The sequence below is a fragment of the Oncorhynchus gorbuscha genome, linkage group LG20, assembly GCF_021184085.1.
Source record: "Oncorhynchus gorbuscha isolate QuinsamMale2020 ecotype Even-year linkage group LG20, OgorEven_v1.0, whole genome shotgun sequence".
Taxonomy (NCBI): domain Eukaryota; kingdom Metazoa; phylum Chordata; class Actinopteri; order Salmoniformes; family Salmonidae; genus Oncorhynchus; species Oncorhynchus gorbuscha.
Genome location: NC_060192.1, coordinates 10,176,749 through 10,191,201, shown reverse-complemented (window position 1 = coordinate 10,191,201; position 14,453 = coordinate 10,176,749). Strand labels below are relative to the sequence as shown.

The 14,453-nt window shown below is 42.2% G+C and overlaps 1 protein-coding gene across 3 annotated transcripts in view; it reads right to left on the bottom strand.

Annotated features, from left to right (window-relative positions):
* Window positions 1-14,453, bottom strand: part of LOC124007225 (noelin-like) — a 61,431-nt gene that overhangs the window by 24,473 nt on the left and 22,505 nt on the right. The window contains exon 1 of one of the 3 annotated variants that reach the window (XM_046317628.1): window positions 1,946-2,518. The exons of the other annotated variants lie outside the window; for them this stretch is intronic. Coding sequence (XP_046173584.1) covers window positions 1,946-2,095 — 150 coding nt within the window. The 5' untranslated portion in view covers window positions 2,096-2,518. Of the gene's footprint in view, window positions 1-1,945; window positions 2,519-14,453 lie in introns of those variants that run through there. 3 annotated transcript variants of the gene reach the window in all.

The following is a 14,453-nucleotide window of genomic DNA, read 5'->3' as shown; positions in this document are numbered from 1 at the left end:
TGCTGAGAGTGAATAGATGTGCATGGATGCAGTTTGTCATCCCTACCTTAGAGCCCTAAAGGGAACCAAAAAGGTCACCAACAATTAACTTAAAAGTGTAGATGGTCAACTACACACAAGAACACACACAAGAAAATAATGGTTCTAAATAACGCCAGATATGGGTCATTTGGCTTTGTAACCATAGCGGGAACCCTTTCTTGAAGGTTCAATAAAGAACCATGCTAATACGTTTCTAAATGGAACCTGTATGGTGATATAAAAAACATTTCTCAACATGAAAGGTCATTTTATAGATTCTTTCAAATAACAATCCGTTTTTTTCTATTCTGGTCAGCCATATTATATTGTTAGAATTCCATAGGTGTTATTACTGTGTTAATCGACATGTTGAGTCGAGTGAGCTACCACTGGAACGGATGGGGGTCCCTGAAGAAAGAATTGAGAACAGACTGATTTCATCAATCGTTCTCAATTAACAAGACCAAAGCACTTCGACCGACTAAACGCAGATACTGGCCTAACACAACACATGAGACAAACTGGAATGACACTCTGACACACGGTTACACAACAATATTCTCAGCATGTCCTACATTTTAATTATCACTGAGTAAAGAACCCTTTTGTGAACTGTAAGGGACCATTGAAGAGCTCAAATGGTTATTTTAGTCATTATATACTTTTTATTTTATATTTTTATACATATAATTAAGCATTATGATTATGGCTCTAGACAACAAGGAAAAGCTATTTCAGGTGATTGAAAAATGTAAAATCCCCCCCCACGCCGTCCTCATGTACTTTGTAACCCCTAGATGTTTTTGTGTGCATGGTTTAGAGGAAGTAAAAAAATAAATAAAAATCCCACAGGAGAACAGCTCAAAGTCAGAGTGCTAACACGGATGTTATTACCAGAGCCGTGTATTATCTAAACACATGACTCTAGTTATTGCTATGTAATAACGCAACATTTTGACTGTCATGTAATAAGCGAAAATGACGACGTAATATTGTAATATGTCGGCCCTTCATTACAGTGCAACCTTTATATCGGACCAGATAGTACTGTTTTGTGGTTTAATTATTGAAATGGTTTATGTTCTAATCAAATAGCTTTTTGACAAAAAAACGTAAACCATTATCAAGGAGTGCGTTTTATTAATTATTTCTTACTCAACCTCATTGCGTAAAATCACATATAATATTTCTTTCTCTACAGGTTTCAACATTTATTTCACGAAGAATTAGCATATTTATGTTTAATAAATAATTACATTTTCTTTGATTAACTAAAAGGTCAGATTGTGCTTGACAAAGATACAAAGAGAAGAAGCCTTCTGCCCCGAGTAATAACAGGACCCAATTATGTATCGGTTGCGCTTTTCATTCGATGATCAGAGAATCAGAGACCCCACTGAGGGTGCCTGAAATCCGGGAGATAAATATGAACCCAGCTGCTTTCACTGTAAATGTCTGGCCGCGAAATTTCATTTTCACTCAATTTTCACCTTGCAGCGTTTTATCAATGACAGCACCCAAGTCCATTACCGCTCTCAGTTTCCACCGGGCGCCCTTGTTCTCCTCCACCTCAGCGCGCTACCCCCGCCTCAACTCGAAAATACAGTAACCTACAACTAGTCTCTCTCTCTCTCTATCTCGAGTGATGTCAAACTAAGAAAGACGTTATCAACCATGCCTCTGCAATTCCATTTGCTCTAAGATCTGAGAGCCAACCAAGCGCTGGAAACAGACAGCACAACATAAAAATACACTAGTGTCCCTGTCAAGCAAAAAAACAAAAAGAGCTCAAAGAGAAGGGCTTTTATACGTTTAATAATTAATGAACCATTGAGAGCGAATACAATAACATAAGTAACAGTTGGGTAAATAATACGCAGCCAAAATGAAGCCGCGAAAAACGAAAACTTGTGGTGACACTTACTCCGGTGCTCCTGTCCGGGTAGCCTGCCCTCTCCGCGGTGATCTTGGTGGTGTTGAGCCCCACCAAGGAGGGCAGCGTCTGCGACATCCAGTTAGTGATCATCGCCATAGTGCTCAGCACCACACCGATCTTCAACAACGGTACCGACATCTCTTCACTCTGTGTTTAACCCAAATTAGCTGCATTCTATTTCAGCACAATCCGGTGAGAAACGAGCAAGGCAAGCCATGTTGCCCGGTGAAGCCACAGCCTGCTGGTGTAACACCCGTAGCCCCGTTTCGGTCGGTCGTTTCTTGGTCATCACTGGTGAATGGCGGAATGGTTCGGAGCTGGAAAAAAACCTCGGGGCAGGTATGGATCACGTTAACGAGAATAAACCCTCGATAACCAATCGGACAGACCCGAAAGTCGTGAAAAAGTGAGATTGAGGAGTGGGTTAGAGATGGAGAAATCTGGATGGACAGGCCTATCTCTTTCAATTCAATTGACAGGGCTTTCTCTCTCTGTGCTGTCCCGCGCTCTGGTGGCTTTCCCGTTCTCCCTTCCTCTTTCGTTCACGCCCTCAGTCCGCCTCCTGCCTCGCGCACTCTTGGATATAAGTGCGAGTGACTACACACAGGCTGTTCCAAAAGGAGGAGGTGCCTGCAGATATATATATATATATATATATATATATATATATATATATATATATATATATATATATATATATATATATATATATATATATATATATATATATATATATATATACACACAAAACAATGGACATGTATACTGCCAGATATGGGTTATTTGGCTTGTAACCGTAGCGTAAACCTTTTGGTGCAATATAGAACCATTTTTTCAAGATTCTTCACGGAACATGCACCGTGCTATAAAGACCCATTCAAATGTTTTCTATATAGCACCAAAAAAAGGGTTCCACTATGGTTCCAACTCTTTTTGGGGCTATATAGCAGCCTTTATTACGGTTATTTATTTAACTTTGTGGAGAATGGTTCCATAAAGAATCTTTCTCAGTCTGAACGAATCTTTCTAGATCATTTTGAAGAACCGCCGTTTTTTATTTTGTATTCTTGTCAGCCATATCATATTGCTAACATTCCTTAGGTGTTATTATTGTGTTAATTGACAAGGTGAATATGAAGTGAACTACCTCTGGAACAACTGCGGATCCCTGAGAACAATTGCGACAACGTTCTCAATTAATACAAAAAACACCGTTACCGGCCATAGTTACATATATTCTGATGAGCCGTTTCATTATGTTTTAATTTTCCCTAAAAGAGCAAAGACCCCTTTTGTGAACCGTAATGAACCATTGAAGAGCTCGAAGGGTTCTTTAAATCATTGTGGTTCCACATAGAACCATCACCTTTCCCAAAGTACCCTTGGGGAAACCACTTTATTTAATTTGTATACCAACGCAAGCAACGCGCAAATATGATGGCGTCAAGCAGGTTCGAGACTCCCTTCCTCGTGCCACCGGGGGTCCGTGTCTGCTCGGCTGGTGTAATCTCGGATTGCTCGCCGTTATTGTCCTCAATCGCGCCCCAAGAGGAAATAGGGGAAAGGGCGGTTCCCGTTAAAATTCCCCACCTGTCTGCACGCAAAATGCTGAGCGCTTCTATTGCCCAAAAACCAAACTCGAAAAAATACGACGTCAAATCATGAAGTAGGTGCTCTTCAAGTTGGAAAGTTGAAGCTCTAGAAAGAAGCCCAAGTTCCCGAGTTGGAATTCCGAGATGGATGACCGTTCAAATCGATTTCTCTCAGTCTGAGATCATTTGTTTCAGAGTTCCCAGTTGTTTTGAACGCACTGATGTCGGAAATCGGAGATTTCCAAGTTCCCAGTTGTTTTGAACGCGGCAATTATCCCAAGCCGCAGCAGGTGACGTTTCTCACTCCTACACCCCCCATGGACCCCGAGATGTTAAAGGTACCGATAATTATTCAAGTTGACCTTAATATAATGAACAACCTCAAGCAATTAAAGTCCATTATGATTTGATTTAAATACTCCACCAGTTCAGAATTTGATCAGAAGTTGTGGTGGGCATATTAAGGTGAGATAGGCAAATAAGAGCTGTACATATGCTTTGTAGGGCACACAATAAGGATAACAAGCATGTATTATCCAATAAAAAAAGTGCACACACATCAACGATTTTAACACAAAACCAAGCTTAATTCAAAAGTCCCCAAAACTATCATTATCAACACTGCCTTTACAGTAAAACTAATGATGTTAAAGACTCTAGCACCATCTTGTAGCTGCTTTTGGTGTTGCTGGTACTTCAAACTGTATTTTAAAGGGACAGTAGTCATAAGGCAACACTGTTCTTCATTAAATAGCTGTGAAATATCACATACATGTCAGAACCCAATTTAAATGTGTAAATGAATCACCCAACGGTTAGCAACTAATTTTGTGTTTGGAAGGTGTGCCTAATTTGCATCACCAAAAAGGATTTCTGAAGGTGTTGCAGGCAAAAGAACAAGCACGGCAGCCTGTTCCTGGGGTGCCGCAGGTACTGCAGGATTTTGTTCCAACTAGGCACCACACCTGACCAACTGAGCTAATTGATCAGCTCAGTGATTGCCTAAAGTCAACACACCTGGTCTTCCAGGTGTTTTAAACAACAAAACATGAAGTGCCTGCGGCACTACAGGACCAACGTTGCCTACCCCTCACATACAGGTTCAGGTGAATTGATTCTCACTCACTCACTCACTCACTCACTCACCACTCACTCACTCACTCACTCACTCACTCACTCACTCACTCACTCACTCACTCACTCACTCACTCACTCACTCACTCACTCACTCACTATTTGAATCAGTTCTGTAGTGGTAGGGCAAAAACCAGGGTTTTGGAAACCCTGCCATAGGCCATAGATATACTATCAACCTTGTCAGAGTAGTAGAAGTACTGACTTCGGATCAGTTTTGACTTCAAGCTAACAATGAATAAGATCCTACTCTGAGAAGCGAGATTTGGTTTGGGAGCCCTTCACCTCACGGGTAAAGCATTTTAGTGGTACCCCTCTTGATTGCAAAGAGAACAAATTATGTTTTAAAGTTAACTTCCTACAATTCTACACCACCAAATTTCGATTATCGTTGCTCGTGCCCAGGGCCAGCCCTGCATACGGCCCCTGAACCACAGCCATAACCACAGCAGCAGGATGACCCGCCAGTACTCTAGGCACCATACATGTCTCCTTCTTTTATCCTACTACCTCTCTCCCACTACCTTGTAAACACTTTTCTTCTCTCCCATCCCTTGTAAACACAACTGATTAAACTAATTGCATTCTAAACCGAAATCATGATTAGTTCATCATTGGATTCAGGTATGCTAGCTGGGTCTGGGGCAAAAGTGTGACACCAATCAGCACCCCGAGGACTGGAGTTGCCCAACCCTGAAGTAAAGAATCAAAGTAGTGCTCAACCTATAGGTTTAGCTGTAATACTGCAAGATATTACATCAAGACCCAAAATATACAGTGTTATATGGGTTATTGATGTCCTCTCAGTAATGCAGTATGGTGATATAAATAAGACTCAGTCTCACATTCTCTCTCACCTTCAGTCTCTCCTTCCTTTTCCCTTTTCTCCATCCCCCTCTCTCTTTGACCTTTCTCAGTGCACAGTACACAGCAGTCGTGACTCTACAGGACAGTGTGAGGTATCAGAGGGGGTCAGCTCACCTCTGTGTGTGCCCTCTCCTACCCTGCCCATCCCAGCCCAACCCATCCAAGTCCTGTCCTGTCCTGCCATGAACTCCCCTCCCCTCTCCTGCTCAGCTCAGCCCACCCCATCCCAGGGCCATCTCATCTCTGCCAGTCAGTTTGCATAGCAGTACTAATCATTACAAATCTGCTTTAACTGGGTTGGTTTCCCCAACACAAATTCAACCTAGTCCTTAAGCATGGTTTTTAGTCCATGACTAGGCTTAATCTGTGTATGGGAAACCGTTCCTATGACTATGCCCTGGACAGATCAGCTAAACCACTGGAACAGATCAGTCAGTGGAGGACTAGCTCGGGCTTGTCACGCTAGGCTGGCTTAACTGACCGATTCACAGAGAGTGGCAGAGAGGAAACGAAGGAGTAAATGGAACATTACAGTAAGTATCATGCAGAAAGCCTGAGGTTCACACATCCCCAATTATGTCTCTCATTTAGTCAGACTAGAATGTAATTTAAAACGGCTATATTCTCCCGTGTTATATGGTTGCTATGACCATATGGCATGTATAACTACTGCAGCTACTACTACATACACAACTCTGAATGTACAATATGACATATGATCATCAATGATCTCTCCCATTGAGTCGGATGGAGCTGTGCCAATTAAAATGGACAACTTCTTTCACTCACACTGAATTATGAATAAATCAAATCCAAGATGTCAATCACATGATGAAATGCAGCTGCAGAGACTCCATCTTTCTCTCCATATTTCTCACTCTCCCAAGAACTGAATTGATAATAGTGTAAACCTTGCATTACAACCCCCCCACTCTCTCTCTCGCTCTCTCACTCGCTCTCTCGCTATTTCTTGGATCCCTACATTTCTAGCTGGGTGAGAGATGTAGCCGAAGCTGAACAGCACACGGGACATAAATGTTTGGAATTTTGTCTCTACAAATGAATGTCTTGTCTGCATGAGTGTGTTTGTGGATATGTGTACATTTTTGCTGAGGATTTATGTATGTGTATAGTGAATGCATTTGAATGTGCTTCAGCGTGTAAATTAGCTAGAAAGATGTGTCAACATCATGCAATTGTCTCTGGCCCCCTCCCAGTTAGGGGGAGTGATGAGCTCTACAACAGAGTCTCACAACTCAATCACTGGTTGAAAACTGTTTTCTGCCCCTCCCAAAATATATAATTTGTAGACAATAGGCCCTCTTTCTGGGACTCACCCTCAAACAGGACCACGCCTGGCCTGCTGAGGAGTGACAGACTCCCTCCTAACTGGAGGGGTGCTCTCATCTTATCTATCAACATAGACAGGGCTATAACTCCTCTAGCTAAACAAAGAGATACGGTGCAGGCCAAGAAGCAGGCTGTTAGACAGCCTGCCAGCTTAGTGGAGTCTCCAACTAGCACAGTCAGTGTAGTCAGCTCAGCTATCCACGTGTCTGTGCCTCAATCTAGGTTGGGCAAAACTATACATGGTGGTGTTTGCCTTAGTAATCTCACTGGAATAAAGACATCCACCATTCCTGTCATTATTGAAAGAGATTGTGATATCTCACATCTCAAAATAGGGCTACTTAATGTTAGATCCCTCATTTCCAAGGCAGTCAGAGTCAATTAACTAATCACTGATCATAACCTTGATGTGATTGGCCTGACTGAAACATGGCTCCAGCCTGATTAATTTACTGTGTTAAATGAGGCCTCTCCTTCTGGTTAGACTTGTGACCATATCCCCCGCGCATCCCGCAAAGATGTACCAACAAAAAAAAGACTGGTTTCATCTTTTAAGCTTCTAGTCATGGAATCTATGCAGCTTACTCAAACACTTTTCATAGCAACTGTTTACAGGCCTCGTGGGCAATGTACAGCGTACCTCACCGAGTATCTTGAATTCCTATCAGACCATGTAGTCATGGCAGATAATATTCACATTTTTGGTGACTTCAATATTCATATGGAAAAGTTCACAGACCCACTCCAAAAGGCTTTCGGAACCATCATACACTCAGTGGGTTTTGTCCAACATGTCTCCGGACCTACAGTAACAGCCAAAAGTTTGGACACACCTACCTATTCCAGAGTTTTTCAAAAATGTTACTATTTTGTACATTGTAAAATAAAAGTGAGGACATCAAAACTAGGAAATAACACATATGGAATCATGTAGTAACCCAAAAAGTGTTTAACAAATCCAAATATTTTATATTTGAGATTCTTCAAAGCAGCAACCCATTGCCTTGATGACAGCTTTACACACACTTCACATTCTCTTAACCAGCTTCATGAGGTAGTTACCTGGAATAAATATCAATTAACAGGTGTGCCTTGTTAAAAGTTAATTTGTGGGATTTCTTTCCTTCTTAATGTGTTTGAGACAATCAGTTGTGTTGTGACAAGGTAGGGATAGTATATAGAAGAGAGCCCTATTTGGTAAAAGACCAAGTCCATAGTATGGCAAGAACAGCTCAAATAAGCAAAGAGAAACAACAGTCCATCACTACTTTAAGACATGAAGGTCTATCAATCTGGAAAATTTCAAGAACTTTCAAGAAGTTTCTTCAAGTGCAGTCGCAAAAACCATTAAGCGATATGATGAAACTGGTTCTCATGAGGACCGACACAGGAAAGGATGACCCAGAGTTAACTCTGCTGCAGAGGATAAGTTCATTAGAGTTAACTGCACCTCAGATTGCAGTCCAAATAAATGATTCACAGAGTTCAAGTAACAGTCACATCTCAACATCAGCTGTTCAGAGGAGACTGCGTGAATCAGGCCTTCATGATTGAATTGCTGCAAAAAAATACCACTAAAGGACAACAATAATAAGAAGAGACTAACTTGGGCCAAGAAACACAAGGAATGAACATTAGACCGGTGGAAATATGTCCACACGTCTGATGAGTCCAAATTTGAGATTTTTGGTTCCAACTGTCTTTGTCTTTGTGAGACGAAGAGTATGTGAACGGATGATCTCCGCGTCTGCTAAATGACTTAAATGTAAATGTAAATGTAATGTGTGGTTCCCACCAGCAAGTGTGATGGTGTGGGGGTGCATTGCTAGTGAAACTGTCAGTGATTTATGTAGAATCCAAGGCTCACTTAACCAGCATGGCTACAATAGCATTCTGCAGCGATACGCCATCCCATATGGTTTGTGCTTAGTGGTACTATTATTTGTTTTTCAACAGGACAATGACCCAAAACACACCTCCGGGGTGTGTAAAGGGCTATTTGAACAAGATGGAGAGCGATGGAGTGCTGAATCAGATGACCTGGCCTCCACAATCATCCAACCTCAACCCAATTGAGATCGTTAGGGACGAGTTGGACAGCAGAGTGAAGGAAAAGCAGCCAACAAGTAATCAGCATATGTGGGAACTCCTTCAAGACGGTTGGAAAACCTTAATTTGTCTAGACGGACAAGTTTTTGCCTGGTTTAGATCTTATCTGTCGGAAAGATATCAGTTTGTCTCTGTGAATAGTTTGTCCTCTGACAAATCAATTGTACGTTTTGGTGTTCCTCAAGGTTCCGTTTTATGACCACTATTGTTTTCAATATATATTCTACCTCTTTGTGACGTAATTCGGAAAACACAATGTCAACATTCACTGCTATGCGATGAAACGTGGTAAAGCCCCAAAATTGCCTACTCTTGAAGCCTGTGTTTCAGACGTAAGGACGTAGATGGCGGTAAATGTTTTACTTTTAAACTCGGACAAAACAGAGTTGCCATTTCTAGGTCCCAAGAAACAAACAGATCTGCTGTTGGATCTGACAATTAATCTTAATGGTCCCAAATTAAACTGTGAAGGACCTCAGTGTTATTCTGGACCCTGGACCCTTGTTTAACTTGGATCAAACGTTGTGTCCACAAGCTTCCCACAATAGGTTGGGTGATTTTTGGCCCATTCCTCCTGACAGAGCTGGTGTAACTGAGTCAGGTTTGTAGGCTGCCTTGCTCGCACACGCTTTTTCAGTTCTGCCCACACATTTTCTATAGAATTGAGGTCAGTGCTTTATGATGGCCACTCCAACACCTTGACTCTGTTGTCCTTAAGCCATTTTGCCACAACTTTGGAAGTATGCTTGGGGTCATTGTCCATTTGGAAGACCCATTTGCGACCAAGCTTTAACTTCCTGACTGATGTCTTGAGATGTTGCTTCAATATATCCACATCATTTTCCGGTGTTAGTGTTCTGCGGCTTGCAAGCCTCCCCTTTTTCCTTCAAACATAACTATGGTCATTATGGCCAAACAGTTCTATTTTTGTTTCACCAGACATTTCTCCAAAAAGTACAATCTTTGTCCCCATGTGCAGTTGCAAACCATAGTCTGGCTTTTTGATGGCAGTTTTGGAGCAGTGGCTTCTTCCTTGCTGAGCAGCCTTTCAGGTTATGTCAATATAGGACTCGTTTTACTGTGGATATAGATACTTTTGTACCTGTTTCCTCCAGCATCTTTACAAGGTCCTTTGCTGTTGTTCTGGGAATGATTTGCACTTTTCGCACCAAATTACTTTCATCTCTAGGAGACAGAACACGTCTCCTTCCTGAGCGGTATGACAGCTGCGTGGTCCCATGGTGTTTATACTTGCGTACTATGGTTTTTGCAGATGAAGTGGTACCTTCAGGTGTTTGGAAATTTCTCCCAAGGATGAGCCAGACTTGTGGAGGTCTACAATTTTTTTCTGAGGTCTTGGCTGAGTTCTTCTGATTTTCCCATGATGTCAAGCAAAGAGGCACTGAGTTTGAAGGTAGGCCTTGAAATACATCCACAGGTACACCTCCAATTGACTCAAATGATGTCAATTAGCCTATTAGAAGCTTCTAAAGCCATGGCATTAAGCTGTTTAAAGGCACAGTCAACTTAGTGTATGTAAACTTCTGACCCTCTGGAATTGTGATACAGTGAATTATAAGTGAAATAATCTGTCTGTAAACAATTGTTGGAAAAATGACTTGTGTCATGCACAAAGTCAATGTCTTAACCGACTTGCCAAAACTATAGCTTGTTAACAAGACATTTGTGGAGTGGTTCAAAAACCAGTTTTAATGACTCCAACCTAAGTGTATGTAATCTTCTGACTTGAACTGTACCTACACGTATGCTATGATCACAAGATGCAGGCCTCCTTACTGTTCCTAGAATTGTGAAGCAAACAGCTGGAGGCAGGGCTTTTCCTATAGAGCTACATTTTATGGAATGGTCTGTCTATCCATGTGAGAGATGCAAACTCGGTATCGACCTTTAACTCTTTATTTAAGACTCATCTCTTCAGTAGATCCTATGATTGAGTGTAGTCTGGCCCAGGGATGCGACAGAGAACAGCATGGCAGTGGAGCAACTAAACGCCCTTGCTGTCTCTGCCTGGCCAGCTCCCCTTTCTCCACTGGGATTCTCTGCCTCTGATCGTATTATGGGGGCTGAGTCACTGGTTTAATAGTGCTCTCCCATGCACTCCCTTGGAGGGGTGCATCACTTAAGTGGGTTGCGTCAGTGACGTAATCTTTCTGTCCGGTTTGCGCCCTCTTGGGCTCAGCGTTGGATGAGACCTTCATGGGCTATACTCAGCCTTGTTTCAGGGTAGTAAGTTTGTGGTTTGTTGATATTCCTCTAGTGGTGTGAGGACTATGCTTTGGCAAAGTGGGTTGGGTTATATCCTGCCTAGTTGGCCCTGTCCGGGGGTATCGTCGGACGGGGCCACAGTGTCTCCCGACTCCCCCATCTCAGCCTCCAGTATCTATGCTGCAATAGTCTATGTATCGGGGGGCTAGGAGCAGTCTGTTATGTCTGGTGTCCTGTGTGAATTGAAGTATGCTCCCTCTCTTTCTCTCCCTCCCCTCCCGGAGGACCTGAGCCCTAGGACCATGCCTAAAGACTACCTGGCCTGATGAGTCCGAGCTGACCCCAGTCCACCTGGTTGTGCTGCTGCTCCAGTTTCAACTGTTCAACTGCCTGGAATCCTGAACTGTTCACCGGATGTGCTACCTGAACCTGCTGTTTTCTACTCTCTCTCTCTCTCTCTCTCTCTCTCTCTCTCTCTCTCTCTCTCTCTCTCTCTCTCTCTCTCTCTCTCTCTCTCTCTCTCTCTCTCACTCTCTCTCAACCGCACCTGCTGTCTCGACCTCTGGATGCTCGACTATGAAAAGCCAACTGACATTTACTCCTGAGGTACTAGCCTGTTGCACCCCCTATAACCACTGTGATTATTATTTGACCCTGCTGGTCATCTATGAGCGTTTGAACATCTTGAAGAACAATCTGGCCTTAATGGCCAGGTACCCTTATAGTCTCCAACCGGAACAGCCAGAAGAGGACTGACCCCCCCCCCCCAATTATTAATTAAGGGGACTTTAAAATTCATATGTTTTTCTGCAGGCCTTATAATAGATACGGTTGCTATGTGCCTAAAAACTCTACCACTATACGTTCCACACGCCATCTATTTTAGTCTTTGTGGTTATGCCCTAGCTGTTGCAAGAGTGTGCTTGCAGGCTAGGTCTGAGTCAGACCGAAACTAGATAAAGAGAAGTGTAACCACTGTCTGGTTTTGACATTTTGATCTTGTGTGACAGTGTACAATGCTAATGAATTCAGAGAAGCTACTGTACTAGGTTGTCTTATAAGGTAACCTCAGCATATTGCTGTATACATACATTGACGTAGATGATCATACCACCAGGGAGTGATCACATGTATAAAATCAGCTGCACTCTCAGGAGGAGTTGCAGGATTTGCTCTGAAACAAACATGCTGTGTTTCCGTTGTCAACTTCTGTCTGCAATTGCATTAATAAAGGTTTGATTGATTTACTTAAAGAAGATATTGTCTGATTGCTGATTTTACCAATAAGCCAATGATTGACAAGGAACAAGGAACCTACCCCGACACTCTCTAGGTTTCTTCCTAGGTTCCTGCCTTTCTAGGGAGTCTTTCCTAGCCACCGTTCTACGACATCTGCACTGCTTGCTGTTTGGGGTTTTAGAATGAGTTTCTGTATAAGCACTTTGTGACATCTGCTGATGTAAAAAAAAGGGCTTCATAAAAACATTTAATTTGATCTAAGAGGGAGTCTGCATGCGTTTACATAAGCGGGAGTATGTTTCATATCGCTCTGAGTTAGCCTGCACCTGTATGTGGGTTTGTATTTGTTTGTAGGCGTGTGACGAGATGTCGAGGTTTGAACTTTGCTACAGATTGTAGGTGTGTGATATGTAGCATGGAAATGTAGGCCTGAAACCTTAAGGTTTATGGAGGAGAGGGCTGGTATATTACTGTAAACAGCAGCATACCTGGGATCAAATAATAATTAAAAACATGAAAAATATACTTTGATCTAGCCTGCATAGAGTGCCAAATGTGGCTTTTGGGTCTACTATATTGGTCAATTAAGCCAGACAAGTTCAATCAAGCACATATTATTTCAAATACTATTTAGAAATTATTTTAACCTAGGTCTGAACATCAGGCCTTTGTAAGAATGCAGGAAGAGAGAGGTGGAGATAGAGTGGACCTGAAACCTTGAAAGTTACAGAGAGCTGTTATATTACTGTTACAGCAGCATACCTGGATTCAAATACTATTCAAAATCATTTCAAATACTGTGCTTGACTGAGCTTTCAGGTGCAGTGGAAACAGAAATATCTCAAACGTGCAAACTGCCCCCATCTGACACTCCAAGCGCTGTAAGTTTTTGAAAGATTTCAAATCATATTTGAACCTAAGACAGAACAGCAGGACTCTGTAAGACTTTATATTGATTTTTATGTAAACTATGCCTATTTAACTAGGCATGTCAGTTAAGAACAAATTGTTATTTACAATTAGAGAGCCCTACCAGAATGCAAAAGGCCTCCTGCGGGGACAGGGGCTGTGATCTAAAAAAACAATATATATATATATATACATATATATGGGACAAAACACACATCACGACAAGACAACAACATAGCATAGCAGCAACACATGAAAACACATTGGTAGCAACACAACATGGCAGCAGCACAAAACATGGTACAAAAATGATTGGACAGACAACAGCACAAAGGGCAAGAAGGTAGAGACAACAATACATCATGTGAAGCAGCCACAACTGTCAGTAAGAGTGTCCATGAGTCTTTGAATGAAGAGATGGAGACAAAACGGTCCAGTTTGAGTGGTTTTTTTGCAGCTCGTTCCAGTCGCTATGGTGAAAGAGGAGCGATTACGATAGAGGAAACCAAGTCTAGATTTAATCTTTGCCTGCAGCTTTGATGTGCTGAGAGAAGGACAGTGTACCGTCTAGCCATATTCCCAAGTACTTGTATGAGGTGACTACCTCAAGCTCTTAAACTTCAGAGGTAGTAATCACACCGGTGGGGAGAGGGGAATTCTTCTTACCAAACCATATGACCTGTTTTGGAGGTGTTCAAGACAAGGTTAAGGGCAGAGAAAGCTTGTTGGACACTAAGAAAATGTTGTTTTATTGCGTACAACACAAAATCTGGGGAGGTGCTGGCTGAGTATAAGACTGTATCATCTGCACATACATGGATGAGAGAGCTTCCTACTGCTTGAACTCTGTTGTTGATGTAAATTGTGAAGAGTGTGGGGCCTAGGATTAAGTCTTGGGGTACTCCCTTGGTGAAAGGCAGTGGCTGAGCCTGAGACAGCAGATGTTCTGACTTTATATACTGCACTCTTTGAGAAAGGTAGTTGGCAAACCAGGCCAAAGACCCTTCAGAGACACCAATACTCCTTAGCCAGCCCACAAGAATGGAATGGTCTACCATATTAAAAGCTTC